Below are 19,940 nucleotides of genomic sequence, written 5' to 3'. Positions count from 1 at the left end.
CAGCAGTCACCCACCCAAAGGCCTTACCTGAGGAGGAGAAGCAGCAGCAGCCCCAACAACCCAAAGCCACGCCCCAGCTAGAAAATAGTAGCCTGGCCCAGGAGTTGCCAAAAGCCAAGCCACTCCAGGTGGGGCTAGTGGAGGCACTCGGCATGAAGCCCTGGGCAACCAGCCAAGGAGCCGCAGCTGGACCCACCTTCAGCCATCAGCTCAGCCAGGGAGGCCGGGCTGCTAGCCAGGGAACTGCAGCTGGACAGGCCTTCAGCAATCAGCCAAGGCAGGGAGGCTGGGCAGCCAGGGAACAAGGCACAGCTGGTGCTGGTCAGTGGGGCCAGATCAGCTACCCCAGCTGCAACTGCTTGGTGCAGCCCAAGACCAGGCTGGAAGAGGGGTGGGACAGTAGAAGGAAGCCCTATAAAAGCTGGCTGGGAAGAGCCCTGTGGTGGTGGGTGTGAATGAGGAGTGATGATGTGGAGTGAGGACGGTGCAATGCAAGAGTGGAGGTTTGGAGGAGAGTTATGGAAGGAAGGGATGAAGAAGGACACAGGGGGCAAGCAGGCCAGGTTGAGCAGGCCAGCGAGTGGACTGAGAGGGAGTCTGGGTGAGGTATACCGCCCCTCCTTCCACAGAGCAGGGTCCTGCAGAATCCCTGGCCCCCCTATGACGTCAGGAGCAGACCGCCCAGGGCCACACCCAGCGGCAGCGGCGGCACGCCCTGACAGGTGCTACTGGACTCCTGTATAAGTTTGTGATCAGCAGTGGTTCTTTTGAGACTCTGGAAGAGACAAATCTTTCCCAGACCTGATACCCTATAGCTTGAGACCCATTAACTGGAGATGTTAGGGATCGTACCCAAAACCTTCAGCATGCAAAATAGAATGGCGTTCAAGCTTAGGGTAATGAGTAATCAACAATATTTTCTTTATACTATTATTTAAACAGTTAACATGATCAACTAATTACTAACTGTTACAACAAACAAGCCAAACTATTAATAAACCCAATTGCATGGTGTTAACAGTGGTCTGTCATTAGTTGAACTGTAGTCCTGGTAACACCAATTCAGTCTTTGGATCCTATTGCTAGCCACCGACTTCTTAACGATGTTTTGTCTTTCTGCTTTCTTGGCCTCTCTCCTCAGTTTCCACATCTCCAGCCTGTTGATCGACTGTGTCCCTTTAAGGCAGTCCCACAGTATAGCAGCAAAATCCTCAAGTATACAGCAACTTGTAGGGCCGGGGGGGGGGGGGCCCTTCGGGCTCTCTGTCCATCCTTGAAGTCCACCTACAAAGAAGAGAGTTATAAGATTAGTCAAAATCAATGTTTAAGTACACCTTATCACTCACCATCAACTGTTGGCGACAAAAGGAACTACCGGGCCTTTTCAGATTTCCTCTTTCCAACCTTTGTTTGCAATAGACTACATGTGATACAATTTTTCTGTTATCCATTCAACGGTCATCTATACGGGAGTCTCCAGTCTTTAATGAGAAGAACAAACATATACTTGAGGACTTTGCCGCTATACTGTGTGACTGCCTTAAAGGGACACGGTTTATAATTTTCTCTTTTGTAATGGACAAATAAGGTCTTTGCATGTTCACTGAGTGTTGTGAGTTGATTAATTTTGGATTTATATATTTTGCACTGAGCACTTTAAATAGATGAACTTACAATAAGTGACTGATTTATTGTTCTGCAAGTGCCGTTGTATGCTGGCTTTCAGGTTGCATCTTGGGAACACCTCTTTGTTTGTTACAGGTTTTGGGGAACTGATCAAGAAACTGTATATGTAGGAATAGCAACATACCTCCAATTTTAATCTGGAAATCATGCCCTAATAACAAAAGTTTGGGAAACATTGCTGTAATCATGTTTGTCAAATAACTTCTGGACATCTATAATCTAATACGGCCAGGATTCAAAGAAACTACATAAGCAATCCCACATACCCGAGGGAGCTTGCAGTTCCCCCAGTAGCAGATCTCCCAATTAGGTACCAAACCACTCTAAAATACAGCAGAAAATTTCAGAAAGCAGTTTGAAAAGTTTAAAAATATCCCTTTGGGGTATACTGGAAGTAGCTGTCTGTATGCTAGCATATATTTATATATCCCATTCTGTATCTGGAAGTACTTGCTGTGATATATAAATGGCCTGAAAACAGCCATTTATAAAATAATAACATGGCCAAAACCAGATTAGGTAAAAACCCATATTTAGAAATAGAATGTCAATATTATAATCTTAAAAAAAAACTTATTATGAAATTAGTCATTATGTGTGTGTTCCATTTCCTCTTTTTAATGAACTTCATTTTGGTTGAGGGGGTTCATGTTTATCTGAAAATACATCTAACTAACCTGCAAGAACGATGATGAACATTCTGCAATCCGCACAGAGCAATGAAAATTGGCAGGTATGAATCGTTCTGCAGCCAGCTTCACTAACTCATTAAAAGATTCTACAAGGATGTGCTCTGCCAAAGCAAATGAGAAAGATTCAATAGGCATCATAGTCTGCATCGGGGACCAGTGAATCATCACCATTATCTGCGGTGTGACACAACAGGGATGATATGGCCATGGTTCCAGGAACTGCTTTATAAAATTTCATCAATCGCCAACCGATGGCGAGAAAGGGTCACAGAAGAGAAAAGAGCCTTAGCATCGTGGAGTCCAGATGGTCTCTATATGAAAGGTTTTTATATGACCCACAGTATGAAAAAGAAAGATATTGCACACAAAAACCAGAAATCGTTTTTTAAAAAAAAAATCCTCAAATAACTCTACTAATTGGCAATAGGAAGAAGATGTTTCTTGACTACAGATGAGAGAAAACTGGCTTGAAATTGGTCAGCGGGGCAAATGTGGCTCAAGAGGAATTCAACTAGACGGATCTGAACACCTGAGCTGACAGATGGCAAATGTAGCATGCAAGAGCAATAAGTGATGAAGCCACCACAAGAAAAAGTTATTTACAATTGACTGTCACCCTTCCTTCCTTTTCTACCTCTCTAAAAATCCCCAGTGTGATTAAAAATGGCCAACATCTGTGCCACAGAAGCATGTTTACTTGGAAATCAGTTCCACTAACAGATCTACGTGTGAAGAATCTTGAGGTGCTAGAATGGATTGCATTGCTGTATAGTAAAGGGTGCCATTTTCAGTACCTCCATGAGAAAAAAAAACCCTGCAAGTAAAAAATGTATCACATCAGGAAGAAAGTTTCTACCAGGCCCTTTTGTACTAGCTTTCTGCTTATGGGAGCTTTTTATAGAAAAGGTAGCATTCATGTTCCTAGTGCACCTACTGTCCAAAAGGGTACAATCCATTCTACCCACACGCAACACCACTTTCTTCCCATCTCATTTGAATGCATCAGTAGGTTGCCAATCTCCAGACGGTGTCTGGAGATCTCCCACTGATCTCCAGGCCATAGAAGGCAGTTCTCCTGGAGAAAACGGCTGCAGTGGATTCTTGGCCTTGTACCCCACTGAGGTCTCTCCCCTCCCCAAACTATGCACTCCCCAGACTCCACCCCAAAATCTTTAGGAATTTTCAAACCTAGATCTGGCAACCCTAGTCACTGCACCAGACCTTACTTCTATGTAAATGTCGATAGAGCTGTATCCACATATGATTGGATATTTGTGCTATTGTTGCACCAGAGAGATAATTCACTGCTAGTTGTCTCCTCACAGGAAAGTCCAGTTTGGAATTATTACTATAGGGTAACACCCAGTGATGTACGGAGGCAGCCATAACTGGTGCCATGGTTGGACACACGTGGTACAGAGCCAGTGTGGTGTAGTGGTTAGAATGCTGGACTGGGATTTGGGAGACCCAGGTTATCCCCACTCTGCCATGGAAGCTTGCTGAGTGACCTTGGGACAGTCCCACACTCTCACCTTCCCAGTCTAACCACCTCACAGGGTTATGTGAACAAAATGGGTAAAAGGAGACTGATGTATGCTGCTTTGGATCCCCACTAGAGAGAAAGGCAGGGTATAAATGAAGTAAAATAAATAATAAAAATAGAAGTCTTCCAAATCTGATCTGGGCCTAGCTAGGGCCTCAAACTGATCGCACACTTCAGAATCCCACATAAGCTTCCTTGAGTTCCATGAGAGAAAATAAAGTAGAATATTTGGCACTTAGCATTTTCTCATGTGATTATTTGGATTATTTGGATTAGGAAAACTATGTCAGGAAAAAAAGAGTTGCTCTCTCCTTCCTGCTGGCGCACCTCAGTAATTGTATTTCGGGGGGGGGGGAGTTGGATGATCCCCTTCATTTTTAAGGTATAGGTTGAGAGCCCCTAACTTGAAGGCCAATCACTGAATGCTCATATTCCTGCTATTTTTAAGTACTGCTTTTTCAGGCTACAATATACACACTTTCTTACCTTTGAGTCCAGTTAAATGGGACTTACTTCCAAGTAAACATGCACAAGACCAGACTGCAAGTGGTTTTTTTAATACCTTTATTTATTACAAGTAGAAAAATACAACACACCAAAACAAACAAACCCACAACCCAAAGTTAACAAAAAGAACATCCAAGATACAGCCAATGACACAACCCAACATGGTCACATCAATACTGGTAAGTAATAACTCTAAAAATATATTATATCTTGGTAAAATGAATCTTTCGGGAGAAGGTCAGCTTCTGTCATATCGCTTATTAAAGGGTGCCATGTTTCTACAAAGGTAGATTTATAGTTGCTACACACGGCACTCCGCATTTTCTCTGACAATTTCCCTAAAATAAAATAATCCCATAATCTATTTTGCCAAAGTTCAGCTGAGGGAGGCAGTTTACTTTTCCAACGAAAAGCTAGAATAGATTTTGCTACTGATAGTCAAATAGAAACTAACTTTAATACATTTTGGTTAGGAGTTCCTGCTAACCCAAAGTTTAATAAAACCATCTCAGGAGAAAAAGGCATTTTATAACCTGTTATCTTGTAAATCTGTTGTATTATTTTCTCCCAATAATTCTGAATAAAGCCGCAAGACCATCAACAACATATAAAATCACCACAACGGCCACAACCCTTCCAGCATTTAACCACGGAAGAACCAGCTATCCATTTGATCCTAACCGGAGGTAAGTACCAACGAGTTACAATTTTTATCGATTGAAAACGGACATTAATAATATTGGAGTTAAATGCTGGAGAAGTCCAAATAGCATCCCAGTCAGCTACACTGACTCTGTTTTCACAGTCTTTTTGCCACTGAACTTGATATTTTGTCAAATGAATGCAGTCAATACTAAGTAATATCTTATAAATATTAGATACCAGTCCAGTGAGTTTTGATGAAGCAGCTTTGATAAGTGATTCAAAATCTGTCAAAGGCCTACAAAGAGATTCTTTTAAGCTCAGAGAATTAAACAAATGCCTGAGCTATGCATAATATAACCAAGGTATTGAATAACCTAACTTTTGTTCCAAAATTACTTTATTCAACAATTTCCCAGCTTTAACAATATCTAAAACTCTATACAGACCCATTTCACGCCATAGTTGAAAAAAACTGTATTCAGAACCGGGCAAAAACCACACTTGGTTTAGAAAAGATTAACATGGAGATATTTCTGGTGCTAATTTCAATCTTTGTCTATCCCAGATTTCAATAAAAGAATCTGCAAAAGGATTATAATTAATATATTGAGGTCTAAATTTAGATCTTCGCTAAAGCATGTCAATCATAGGGTAAGAAAAAATACTAATATTCTCTATTTTCATCCAAGCCACTTGCGGATTACCAGAGAGCAACCTTACCATATTTGCTAATGACGTGGCTTCATAGTATAATTTAAGATTGGGAACTCTGAGACCTCTTTCACTATTAGGTCTATATAAAACTGTCGATGAAAATCTTGGGCGCTTATAGGCCTAAATAAAATCATTTAATATTCACTGCCATTTGGCCAGTAATGAAAATGGAATTTCAATTGGTAAGGATTGAAAAAGAAACAATAGTTTTGGAAATATAAAGCTTTTAATCAAATTTAAACAATCTGGCCAGGAAAGTGTTTTAGCATCCCATGATTTTAATTGTGACCAGACTGTGAGGGTTCAAAATACCTCGCATCCATTATCCCCGTGTTTCACACAGATACTTCACCTACTCCAAAACGTTATTATATGAAGTAACAGATTTTTTTAAAATCCAGGATTCCGGTAATAGATGTTATTCCACAGATTAGCCACAGGGTGTCACTACAGCTTTCTACTTCTTTATGTACTTTAACAATTTAGCCACTTTTGGGCTGCTTCTCTGTAGGGTGTGGTTAGGTTTTATCAGACTTCCTTTTTCTTTGATGGAATGGAGCAGTTGGGAATCTGAGTACAAAGGGGAGACCAGCATGGTGGGGGGAACTCTTTAACCCTTTCCCACAAGCCATTTCCCCACCTGAAACAGCTACTCCAAAGCTGGGTTTTGTGCTCTGTATGGAAAATATATGAGTATGAGTATCCATGGTCCAATTATGAGTATTTTATTTATTTATTTTTATGTCATTTATAGTCCGCCTTTCTCACTTAGAGCGGAACCACAAGTGACGCCTGACACAGGTTGGACACTTGTCTGCTTCCCTCAAGTTTTGATGGGAAATGTAGGCATCCTGGTCTCGCAGCTTGGCTCTCTGACTGCTGTCCAATGGACTTTTCAGCTGTCACTTGTCCAACATTCCGCCAAGCTGCCTACATTTCCCATCAAAACTTGAGGGAAGCTGACAAGTGTCCAACCTGTGTCAGGCGTCACTTGTGGTTCTGCTCTGAGACTCACTGAGATCCGGGGGGCGGGGGGGATCAAAATGATTTCCTACCCCACAAAACAGTAGAATGTGTTACTTTAAAAAAGGTGTTTTCATATCTGAATCCAAATGACGTTTTCCTCCTTCGGACTATGTTGTTTTTAATGAAGAGAATAAAATGGGGCTTTTTTTGCTTTTTTTATTTTTTTGCTGGAGGTTGCTTTAGTTTTACTATATCCATATACATCCCAGGACTAAACAGTATCAAACATCAAGAAGCAGCAGCAGGTGAAAATGTATCAGATCCAACGAGAATAATGAGGGAATCATCTTTTGAGATAAATACTGTGTATTCTATACTATAGTAATTGGGTCGATGGGGACTTTGGTCAAGAAGCAGGGATACAAGCCCAAGGGGTTTCTATTGCTTGTAGAGCACCCATGCAAAGTGTGTTATCCGAGAGCTGTTATTTATGTAGGCAAATGCTGCTGCTGCTGCTGCTGCAGGTTCTCTTTCAAATGTGCACAGATCATGTTGGATTCTTTAAAACCTGTTCAGACAAAGCTCCGTATGTCTCTCTTCTCCCCCAGATTATTCCTAGAGAAACATGAAAAGTACTTTTCTGAGAACAGGACACTATTGCTGTAGATTACATTCCAGGGAAAGCTTATCCACAAAAGTTGCCCATTACACCTAGCCAGGAAAGCCAATGTGCTTACTCAGCTGGGGACATTTCAGTATCGATGGCAAAGTCCTCGCTCTGGACTTTTCTTGTGGTTTTCCTTTTCCTGCTGAAAGCAGAGAAGCTTCTTACAGAGACAGCCAAGGCCGGCCAGCATCAAACTAAATGTTGCTGGAAGGAACTTGCATACTTTTTATCCTTAAAAAGCAGACATGGGGAGGGAGTTATTTAGATCTGGGCCATTGTACTGAGAGAGAATGACTTTTAAATCTTCCTTTTGCACTATTTTCTCAGTAGCTATCGCTTCCTGTAGTTGCTATTAGCCCTGATAAAGAAAAAAGGCAGATACAATACAGATGCTCATTTATATTTATTCCATAATAACAGCCAGGAAGGTGAATTTCTATGAAAGTTGAGGGAAAGATTTCAAAATTCCTGCCCCAAACCATGGTTCCAATCCAAATTACTACCCCACCCCCTCCACAGTCATGTGAGACCTGGTATAAATGGCTAAATGTGTGTGAGTTGTAGTATGAATCATAAAGTTTATTTGGAGAGAACAGCTCATGAAACCTGTATTATGACAGTATGCTAAACCATGGTTTGATTGAACTCCAGTGTGATGTCTGAATGCTGCCTGCTCTCTAACTCTGGTTAGTTGAAGGGCTACAACTCAGGATTTGTATTTGAAGTTATATTCTGGCTTTTGAATCATATGTTGTACTTGTTCCACTAAATGCCTGCTTTTTAAAGGAGGGAGAGTCTCTTGCCCTTTTGTTATGGAGATATAAAGGGAAATGAAATGAATTAAATCCTCTAGCAGCAATGAAAGATGGGGATTTAGACATAATAGTAAATCATGGCAAGAAATTGTTATATCATTATTGTGATCTACTGATTTTTTAAAAAATGGGCCCTCAACCATGTGAGTTTCTATGTGCCTCAACTCCCTTCTGCAATGCAGGGCTAAAAATGCAAACTTGCAATTACAGATGAAGCTTGTAAGGATCTCAGAGATAATGTAAGTGAAGAGCATGGAACATTCTGCATAGCTTTGCTTACAACATTCTCTCTCACTTTAACACTGAGCTTCCCACAGGGCTCTGGAAATCTGACTGGAGACCCAAGAGATTCTATCGCTTGGAAAAGGGGGATTTCCCCAGATCCAACACTGCTATAAAATGATCTGAAAGTACATTAAAGGAGTTTTGGTATTGAAAACAAGGGACACAAGAGAAACTTTGTTAAATCAGTAGCAAATGGTAATTTGGGAATAACTGTGGGGATTCTATTCACTGAATAAAACAGAAAGAGGAAAGGCCGGGAACCTTCTGAAAATTTAAAGATGACTTTAGTACATTGCAGTTAAGTATTTTAGCTCTTTCAATACACCTCTCTGTCATGTAAATGCTGGTGGCCTCAGATTTCTTATGACCCATTGATTTCCAGCTATTAAATGTGCATGCCTTTCATCTGTCCTTATTCAAATTTCACCAGCCTTTGTACCCATGCACCAAAAATTCACCATGCATACACACACCTCCCAAGAGATTTCCAGCATTCAAACCTTTTCTGAATTGGCATGTAGGCAAATGGTACCACTCCTGCACATGTGCAGACTGAGATTCTAAACCTCCATTTAATCCCAGTTTAGAATTCTGGACTGGTGGGGTGAAAGGAGGACAGATGAAGTTCAATTCACTCTGGCATCTGCCTTCAGGCATCTGAGAGCGGAACTACAAGTGACAAAAGGCACAGATTGGACACTAGTCAGCTTCCCTCAAGTTTTGATGGGAAATGTAGGCATCCTGGTCTTGCAGCTTGACTCTCCGACTGCTGTCCAATGGACTTTTCAACTGTCACTTGTCCAACATTCCGCCGAGCTGCCTACATTTCCCATCAAAACTTGAGGGAAGCTGACAAGTGTCCAACCTGTGCCTTTTGTCACTTGTGGTTCCACTCTCAGTAATCTGGAACTTCATTCCAGGGTTTCCAAATCTGGAAGCCTCAGTTTCATTCTGTGTGTAATACAAGAAGAAAAGAGAGGAATAGGAGAAGTAGATGAGCACAACATGTTGGTTTTTTGCAATGTCTAAATGCTACTTCTGTATTATCATAGGAAAGTTATGCTTGCAGTATAGCTGCTAATTAAATAAAGCAAAAATGTTAATAAGAAATGTTTACTATACCACCTCCTTTAAAATTTTAAAGTCCCATACTGGTAGCAAGTTAGCAACTGAGTGTCTGTTCTGCTTGTACCTTTTTTAATATATATAAATGCTGATCTTTTGGATTTACCCTGTCCTGAGGTGTTTTGGAACTATGCAACTGCAAGGTTGTCCTTTTGTTTACTTATATGAACTTAATAAAAAGCAATCCCAGACTCATAAAAAGGGGTCGGTAAGGAGGGAAATGAATATGAATTTGTGAACTTTGCTTATGCAGATGACTTCCCCTCCTTTTTTTTCTTTCCCCTGAATCATATCATTTTTCTAGCTCAACTTCAACATTGTTTTCTAAAATAAACAAAAATCCACAAACATACAGCAAAACTTTCTGGAATTGTTTGTTAGGTGGATCCCCACTTGCCCAAGCAGTGTGAAGCTCTAGGAACAACCATATGAGGGTCAGTTTCCTCCAGAGAAGACTTTATTGGGAAACTGGAGTGCATTTTTGTTTCTATATTTGTAAAGACAGCAAACATTAGAGAGTATAGTGGAAGCCAATAGGCACTCCCACGGCAGGCAGAAAGGAGCTTCATCTTCAGCCAACTCAGGTCGCCAACAGCGGAGCCAGACATGACATCTGGCATGGGTTTGTACCTGTACCAGCTGATGCCATTTTTAATTGATTTGTAGTTTTTTAACACAGAGGTGCAAGGCCCCACCCAGAACAGGCACAAAGCAAGGCAGCCCTAAGCTGCTCTTGCCGCCAGGAGGAGAGGCCAGATGGACGGCAACCTGAGAAAGGACCTTCTCAGTCATGGCAACCAGACTTTGCGATTCCCTTCCTAGGAAGATTCATCTGTCATCTCTTGCCATGTGATGAACACTGTTGTTGTTTTGTTTAGTTTTGCATCCCTCCACTAATTGTTATTGGCCCTTCTCCCTGGTCATGTTGTTATGTCTGTTTGTGTGCTTATATGTTTTAGTGAATTGTTTGAATATTTTACATATTCTCACATTTTAAATGTTGCTTAAATGTCTTGATGTTTTAATGTTCACCACCTTGGGGATTCTGTTTGGGTGGAAATTTGGCATAGAAATCTTTTAAATAAATAAACAAATAAATAAAGGAACAGATGGGGAAATAATAAACTGAAGCTGGATGCAGACAGGACAAAAGTAATGCCTAAGGGTAGTTTACTGAACTACAGTGCCAGCGTGCCAACTGATGCTGGATTGGGGTAGCACCTTGAAACGTCAAGTTTGCAGTTTGGAGAGTGCTGTTGCGCCTAGGCATTGCTTATGGGTGCACAAGTGGTATCTGTAACTCCGAATGCTTTTATCCACATTTAGTTGGTACACCAGCTACATATGATCTTGCCACAGTTATCCAGGTTTTGGTCACAGTCAGGCTATGTTAGTGTAATACGTGGGACTATCTTGGAAAATCTTGGAAAATCTCAACTAGTCAGGTCAGTTTTATGGTGACCAAATTGCTAACAGGAACTCTGCATTGCACGCATTTTCCAGATGCACTGAATTGGGTCTAAAAGCAGACTGGAATCCAAAGTGATCTTTAAAGGACTAAATCAGGGATCTGGTCTCCAATGTACCTATGACCTCTAGGGTGCCCCCCCCCCGATGTGTTGCCTGGAGCCCATTTGTTTCTTCCCCAAAGCAAAGGGGCAATCCTGGTTTTCTTCCATTTAACTGGAATAGGAGGTACTTCTGAACAGCCCGAAAGGTATTGCCTTTGGGTCTGCAGGGGGCACCCATCTGGAAACAGCTGCCTTCATCATAGAAGGATGCAGGGCTTGACACTTCCATATGGGCCTTTCCACACCTGCATGAAAAAGATTGTTGGGATTAGATCTGTTGGCATTTCACAGTGCAATCCTCTGCAGATTTAATCCAAAATAAGCCCACTGACACTACTGATGCACTTAAACTAGAATTATTCTGCAAAGGATTGCACTTAGCACTCTTTAACTGCTGGACAAAGCTAAAAATCAATAACAACAACAACAACAGCAGCAGCAGCAGTGCTTATGTAGCACTCTTCTAGACAGATTACTGCCCCACTCTGAGTGGTGAACAAAATCAGTGTTGTTATTATTCCCACAATACAGCTGGGGAGCTGCAGCCAGGAGGAGCAAGAATCCGGTCCAATAGCACCTTTAGGATCAACTAGATTTCCAAGGGATGAGCTTCCAAGAGTCAACGCAGTGGCTTAACATTCTAAATTTATTGGAGAAAGAATAATAATAAATAATAACAACAATAACAACATTTGATTTATATACTGCCCTTCAGGACAACTTTACAATGTATTTCATTATTATCCCCACAAAAAAACACCCTGTGAGGTGGGAGGGGCTGAGAGAGCCCCTGAGAACTGTGACTAGCCCAAGGTCACCCAGCTGGCTTCAAATGGAGGAGTGGGGAATCAAACCCAGATCTCCAGATTAGAGTCCTGCGCTCTTAACCACTACACCAAACTAGCTCTCTTACCTGTGCTTATAAGTGCTAGTCTTGGTTTCTTTTATCCCTGTCTGCAAGCAGCTATTCGTTTCAGGGTGGTGGGCTCATCAGCATCTTTGCCCAGCTAGGAATGCCCGTGCATTTCCTCATTATTCTTTAGGACTTGGCAGCAGCAGGACAGGGGAGGATCAACACCAGGCTCTGTGCCAGGGGCAGAGTGCCTCTATTTTCCCAAGAAAAATCCCCCAGGTGACAGGGCGCTTCCCCGCCCCCCCCCCACACACACATCTTGTACAAAGACATACGAAGTGGCCTGGCTTAGCCCTGCCCCGGGGTAAGGGGAGTTCAGCCTTGGCGGCAACTATTTCCAGCGCCAGCTCCCTACAACTTGTTAAATCCAGAACAGATGAAAAATGTCCTCAGCCGGAGAGAAGCGGCAGGGATTAGGGGAAGGCGCTTCAGATCAGGAAATATTTCATTCCAGACCTGCTTCTAAACCAAGGCGGGGAGGGCAGAATGTGCCCAAAGGCATATGGTTGCCAGCTCCAGGAGGAGAAATTCCTGAAGATTTAGGGGGTGGGGCCTTAAGAGGGGACCGATCTTAGCAGAGTATAGTGAAATCCACCCTTCAAAGCAGCCGTTTTCTCTAGGGGAACTGATCTCTCTTTCCTGGAGATCAGTTGTAATTTCGGGAGATCTCCAGCCACCCCCTGGAGACAGGCAGCCCTACAAGGGGGGATCCAGCTACAGGGATGATAGACCTGCAGCCCCGTCCCAAGATTCGAGGCCAGTGGCGCCTCGAGGACCAGCAAGACTTTCGGGGTCTAAGCTTTCCAGCCCTGTTAGTCGCCGGGAGTTCCGTAGGACCATATTCCCCGCCCCAAACGGCGCCAAAAGAGCGGCCGGGAAGCGGCTCGGCTTCCCTCGGAGCCCTTCCGAAATCACCGGGCCAACGTCTCCCAGCAGTGCCAGGGGCGAGGCCGGCCGCCGGCGCGCTCAGGTAAGAAGCCGCGCCCAGCGCCTGGGGCGGAGCCGCCGTGCCTTCGGGGCTGGGCGCGGCCGGCCGATCCCGGCGGGGAGGGCGTGTCCGCGGCGACCGCAGGAGCCTCCCCGGGCGGCCAGGGGGCGAGGCTTGGCGCGCCGCTGCAGCAGCCCTCCGGCCCCGCCGTCCAGCCGCGCAGAGCCGGCGCGCCGCGACCATGGCAGCCACGCTGGGCGTCGCGGAGGGCGGCTACATCCGCACCGTGCTGGGCCAGCAGATCCTGGGCGAGCTGGACAGCTCCAGCCTGGCCCTGCCGGCGCAGCTGTCGGGCGGGCGCGGCGAGGCGCAGAAGTCGCTCCGCATCCAGCGGCAGGTCCAGCAGACCCTGGCGCGCAAGAGCAGGACCGCCGTGGGCAACGGTGAGTGAGCGCCGGCGCACCCCGCTTCGAGCCCCGCTTCCGAACGGGAGGCAGGAAAGGCCCCGCCCGCCATCTGGCCCACCTGCGCAGCCAGGAGGCTTCGGAAGCGGAGCGGAGCGCTTTTCTGGCCCGTGGGCAATAACAGGAAACGCCCCTGCTTTGATGGGTAATCCAAAACGCATTTCCGACGGGCAAGGCCCACGGAACTCCCCTAGACTTGACTCCCGAGTCCAGATGTCAGAACGCCGCCGCTTGTCGTTCCCAGTGGATTTGAGTCTAGTGGCACCTTCCAAAGCAACACGATTTTCAGGGTACTTTCAAACTCAGGGATCTCCACTCTCCCCTGTATCTGAAGAAGGGAGCTCTGATTCTCGAAAGCTCAGACTCTGGAAATCTTGTCCGTCTCTAAGGCGCCACTAGACCCCAGTCCTGCAGTCCTACTGCGGACCCACACCACTGCCTACCTGAAACTCTTTCCAACTGACATCAGCGGGACTCAAAAGTGTTCTCTTTTTTTACTCTCTTATTCCAGTACTTGCATAGATAGTTTTTAGGTAAGAGCATTTTCTTGCTTTTAGATCACAGGCCTTTTTCCCCCTACCCCCCTCCCAATCGCTTCTCTGTTTTCAGCTTTATCCTCTGGCTGTTGCTTCCTCTTTCCAACTGTTGTTTTTCTTTCCCAAGGGGGGTGGGATTTTTTTAATCTCTGCAAAGGTAGCCAGTGTGGTGTGATGACTGAAGTGTTGGACTCGATTATGAGTGGCCCAGCTTCAAATCCAAGGCAAATTTCATCATGTCATTCCTATCCCATGCTTCTGATCTGTTGTGGGACAGGCTTTTTTAAAAATCCCAAACACCACCAGCATTTATAATTTGTCTTATAAAATTTACCCATCACTCATTATATACTCACTTTGCAAAATAAAATTGGATAGAACAGAACCACATTATGGGAAAGTGACTTTTCAAAATGGGAGATCTGAGATGGTTGCTGCTTTCTTCCCCCAACTCCATTTCATGGGAGGATATTGAGGCAATTCAGAAGAGAAAAACAGCTTCCTTACTCCCCACATCTTTGCCCAGCCCTGAGAAGGGGCAATGCTGTTATGAGAAGTAACTATTTCATAAGCTCTTCGTGTTGATCTGGTGTGACCACACAGTGGCATGGGAAGGGCCCACGGGGACATAAACCTCCACCTGTTCCAAGGTGAGAAGTGGCCCTTGAGTGCTACAGCCAACCTGCTGCCCACACGATTATGTCCACGCTGCAGTTTGCATGCTGCTACGTGGGAAAGAATGAATTATGTTTATCTATAGACCTTAGACTTCAGTGGAAAAAAACGGTCCCTGTTTCATGTTGTTTGTTGTTCAGGAATCTTTGTTTGTGTATGAGAAAATCACTCTACCATCCCTATTTCATTCCCCAACAATCCACTGAAGATTTATATTCTTTTGCGTATTGAGAAGTTTGAATTCAGCTGCTTAAAGTTGGCTGTTTTGCTGACGGACTTGCTGTAGGCTGTTTGCACGTGTTCATTCCTAGATATGACACAATCCCACCCACCCCCGCCCCAGGCTGGTGACTCGGAGTTGAATCCTCTCACCAGGTATTCTCTGAATGACATACGCTGCCCCTTGACTCATCGGGAGAGTCAAAATGCATGCAACAGGTTTAGGCTCTGCCTCTCCTTTCCTTAAATGGATGTCTTCCTTATCCCGCTGTCTGTCTGTATAGGTCACCATTCTGTCACTATTGGTCATTCTTTTATTGAATGGAATAAATTGTTTGGGAGTTACTTAGAGGTGGTGGTTTTTGGCTTGGAGTATTGCAAGGGTAGTGCAAGGTAACATTTCAATCAGGGATCCCAAATATCGTCAAGCCTTGTGAGCACTTTTGGAAATGTGAGGACAGGGAGTGGGAGCCATGGAGTAACGGGGGCAATAACTACATTGGGAGGGTCTAAGCCGAGCGTCCTCTTATGATGGAGGCAGCTCTTTCTGAATGGGAGCTCCCTGAAGACACAAAAGCTCCTGGGCTCCTGGGTTCCTCCAGTGGGAAGTTGCTGTGCTTTGGGAAGAGATGTTTGGGGGAGGAAGCAAACGGATGCCAAGAAATTCACTGGCAGACACCACACTGGGGACTGCTGGTTTGGATGGTTTTCACAGTGATATCTTGGTACAGGTCATCTTGCCTTCCATCACATTGTGTTCTGGATTTTGATTGCCCAGGTTGTACTGTGCTTGATAGATAAATGGGTGGCCCATCTGTACTGCATGACGGATGAAATGGGTTCTTTGTCCCCAATTCCCTGTGGGGTGCCACGTGCCACAGTCGATGAAAATGGGAGAGTCCAAGGGGTGGTTCCTACATAATAGTTGCCTGTTTAAGAATACTTCTTGAATTGTTTTCTTTAATGTGCTGGAATGTTAAAAATTGGTGTATTGGATCGTGGTGCGATGTCCCCCATGGGTCAGTAATGACTCGGTGCTTGCACCTTTACCTTTACATGGTTTTGATTCTGTTGCAGTCAGTGGAGAAGATTGGTCGATGCGTGGCACTCGCTCTCACTGTAGATTACATGTTTGCTTCTTTTGTGATGCCATATAGGCATTTGGCAAGGCCTTGTTTTCACATAGTGGGAGGCATCCTCTGGGATTTGCCAAGATGGGCATTCTTCCCCCCACACACACACACGCAACATGTAATGGCTATGAATTTCATATGAACTCGTAACTGCCAAAGGCAACATGTTTTCAGGGGGAAATGGCCCTAGATTAATAAAGAATCATTAACGCTCTTCAGAAATATTCCAGCGGATTTGCATGTACGTGTCATCCTGCAAATGATGGAATAGGTGTGCGCCTTACAAAAATAGTCCAGATCAGCCTATCCAGGTTTCAATGAGTGATTTTCAGTTCTAAAAGACAGAGAGGACTTCTGGATGTAGTTAGACAGTGGCTCGGATTTTTCTGAGAATGGTGCCTAGCTGTTTGTTTGCTGACAGTGTGGCAAAGATCACTGCAAATGCTTCTTTATCTGTAGCTGTCCAATGAGCTGGCAGGGCAGACTGGAACAATGCCTGTATATACACACTGATCGAAATACACCTAGTAATGGGAAAGCTCCAGCAGATTTCTAACTTACCGTGTTTACTCAAAAGAAAGGTGGCCATGAATGTAAGACGACTCCCCCCAAAAAAGCGTTATGCACCAAAAAAAAAAGTACTGGCATTAACTAACTTGCATGTGAATGTAAAACAGTCCCCTCTTTTTTAATGTCTTACCTGGAAAAACAAAACTAATCATGCATTGGAGTAAATGCTGTCATAAATATTTGCAGTTGACTGGTGGGGCAGGCCTGGATTTGGTTATGCTTACAGATGGGGGGGGGGTTGAATTTTTTTGCTTCTAGCTGACCTAATTATTCTGGTATTTGGGGCATTTTGCATTTCTGAGATACCAGCACTTTTGAAAAAATAATGTCCTTAAGCAAGAACGCAAAGGAAATATTCAGGATCTGCATCCTCACTGGGGGCTTCTGCAGAGAAGACAAATGTTTTCTCTGAAAGGATGCTTCCATGGAAGAAATGTGTCGTGTGTGTGGCACGTAATGACTGAACAGTGTGTATTTCTCTGCACGTACCTCTGTCAAGAAGCTACACATGGCTGTAGATTATATTACTACATAATGAAACAGGTGGGTGTGCCATCATCACGTGGGACTATGTTAAGTGCTTTCCTACATGGAACTGAATTGTGATGATCAGTAAGTCTCTTAGATAAATACGGACTTTGTACCTGACAAGTTTCTTTTCTCTGTGGCTTCCGGGATGTATAAAAGGCCTACTGTAAACTGCTCTGCTGTTTCTTTTCTATGGTGAAGTACAAGAGGGCCCTTGTGGGCCTTTATTTCTGCTCTGGCCCAGTAAGAAGGGGGCATCTAGGCCACCATATTCAGCTAGTCCTCCGGAGGGCCCACAGAAGTGAACACATTATGCATTAGGCACCTTGTTTTCATATGATGTGTGGGTTGTGTCTAGGTGGTGTGAGGGAGGTGTGGTAGCTCTCAGAAGCAGTGCTTCGTGCTCATGTTTAAACTGGCAAGTGATCTTAAACAGGCCTCTACAGCAGTGAGTCTCACATGATTTAATGGGGCTTACTCTCAAGAAAGTGTCCTTAGGACTGCACTGCTAGTCATGTTGGGATTTAGTTGTCTTTAACAGATCTAACATATATAACAGCTTGGGACATCTATGATTGCACTTTGTATATTAACAATGGTACATTTCGCACTCGGTTTTTAGAGCGCGTTTGTACCTGTTCCACATCCCATGTTTGCACGGTTTTCACACTTAAAAGCAGTCATGGGATGCAGTCCCGCTTTTTGTCCGCTGTATCCCCGATTTTTCCCCCTGCGGACATACCCCGATGTTTTTTTAAATTCGCTGCCGACTGGCAGCTGGCCCGCATTTTGCTAATGTGAACACTTTTGCCTCCTTTTTGCTTCTCTCCCCCCCCTCTCCTTTTCCCTGGGAGCTGATTGGTTTGTGCAGAATTAACCACTCCCACCCTCCTCAGCTCTCTGAACTCCTTGTCCACCATTTTTTTTAATAAAGCGAGCTGAGGGTCATAAGGCTGTTTCTTCGTTGGTTTCCTTCCGTATGCATGCTGGTTTTTTTTTTTTTTCAAAAGCCAGGAATGATTTCTAAGCTTGCTGCTAATTCCCTGCTAGCTTTAAAATCAAGGAAAGTGTTAAATAGCTGCTTTCTCCTTCCTCCCTTAGGGTATGCACACACATTCTTTTTTTTTTTTTAAAGACAAGAATGGGTTGCAACGTTGTAATGTTCCTGCACTTTCTTCCTGGCCTTAAAATCAAGGAAAGTGTTAAATAGCTGCTTTCTCCTTCCTCCCTTAGGGCATGCACACACATTCTTTTTTTTTTTTAAAGACAAGAATGGGTTGCAACGTTGTAATGTTCCTGCACTTTCTTCCTGGCTTTAAAATCAAGGAAAGTGTTAAATAGCTGCTTTCTCCTTCCTCCCTTAGGGCATGCACACACATTCTTTTTTTTTTTTAAAGACAATAATGGGTTGCAACGTTGTAATGTTCCTGCACTTTCTTCCTGGCTTTAAAAGCCAGGAAAAGATTAAATGGCTGCTTTTCCCTCCCTCCCAGGCATGTTTCAGACTTTGGCCGATTCCACACTACCTTAGCTCCCGCTTTTCTTGTGCAATGATTGCTCCATCTGTTATTGCGCATTCTTCGCTTGTTTGTCCACATCACCCTTTGAATAGCGCTTCTCCTGCGCAATCCGTTGATCACATCCCCTTTCAAAAAGACGGGTAAAGGGGCGGGAAAAACCTGAATGGCCCCGCAGTTTTTTTTTTTTAAAAAAAGGACAAATTGACGATATATCGACGAGTAAGCATCCTGGTTCAATGGTACAACGACACCATTAATATAATATATATTAAAAAATCACCCGAGACACTTACGATGAGCGCTCGGAACATCACAGCCTGCATGCTGGTTGAAATCATCCGGGAATGGGTGAGCAGTCACGATCACCTACAGCAGCATCCCACAGCAGAGCTTCATTTTGCCTTTGGAAAATTGACATCTGTGCCTAACTCGTCGGCACAGTCCATGTCGGGCGTAACATGAGCCATGATTTCAGTATCATGTGGATGCCCCCCCACAAATATATAAATTGAATTAACATATGAAATTTTTCCTCTGATATTTGAAGTCTGCCCGCTTTTTTAAAATGAGATTAATATGATGAGATGTCACCATATCAACACGGTACTCTTTTATTTTTTAAAAAAAGGGGTGGGGACAAAGGCGGAGAATTACTCCTTAATTGGGAAGCGGGTCAAGAGAGGCTCGGAATTCAACGGAGGGCAGTTATTCGTTAAAAGATAACCCACGGCGAAAGTGCAATGGGCTGTGGCGACGCCATGCTGAATTAATGACGGCTTCGGAGACGATGCGTGTGAACAGATGAAGGAATGGCGCTGCGGAAGCGAAAAACTGCCACGAGAACAACGGTAGTGTGGATTCGGCCTTTGCTAAAGAGGAGGAAAAAACCCAAGCATTTTGCACAGCCCTTTGGAAACAAGCCTCTGCTTCCTGGGAGGAGATTAATCGGCAGCATTTTAACCCTTTCCTGGCTTGATTTTAAAAAATGAGAGTGGTACATGTTTTCCCCCAGAACTCTGCCACCAATTGCCTCTCCGGTGGGCAGGGGACAGCCCAATCAGCAAAAAGGGGGGAAGGGTTCCAACATTGCAACGTTACTACACATGCTCAATCTTTTTTTAAAAAGTGTGACGTGAATTGCAAGGCCCCAAAAGCCCAAAATTGCACCGAGGTTTTGAAATGAAGCACAGACACCAAATCGAAATTGCAGTGGACAGTGTGAAATGAACAGGTGCAAT

At 44.1% G+C, this 19,940-nt stretch overlaps 1 protein-coding gene across 1 annotated transcript in view; it reads left to right on the top strand.

Moving 5' to 3' along the window:
- The first annotated feature begins 13,261 nt into the window (after positions 1 to 13,261).
- PKP2 (plakophilin 2) overlaps positions 13,262 to 19,940 on the top strand; it is a 66,719-nt gene continuing 60,040 nt past the window's right edge. Inside the window, exon 1 of the mRNA XM_054988929.1 lies at positions 13,262 to 13,500. Within this exon, the coding sequence (XP_054844904.1) occupies positions 13,299 to 13,500 (202 nt within the window). The 5' untranslated portion in view covers positions 13,262 to 13,298. The remainder of the gene's footprint in view (positions 13,501 to 19,940) is intronic.

Source organism: Eublepharis macularius, chromosome 9, assembly GCF_028583425.1.
Source record: "Eublepharis macularius isolate TG4126 chromosome 9, MPM_Emac_v1.0, whole genome shotgun sequence".
Taxonomy (NCBI): domain Eukaryota; kingdom Metazoa; phylum Chordata; class Lepidosauria; order Squamata; family Eublepharidae; genus Eublepharis; species Eublepharis macularius.
This window is presented reverse-complemented; position numbering and strand designations above follow the sequence as displayed.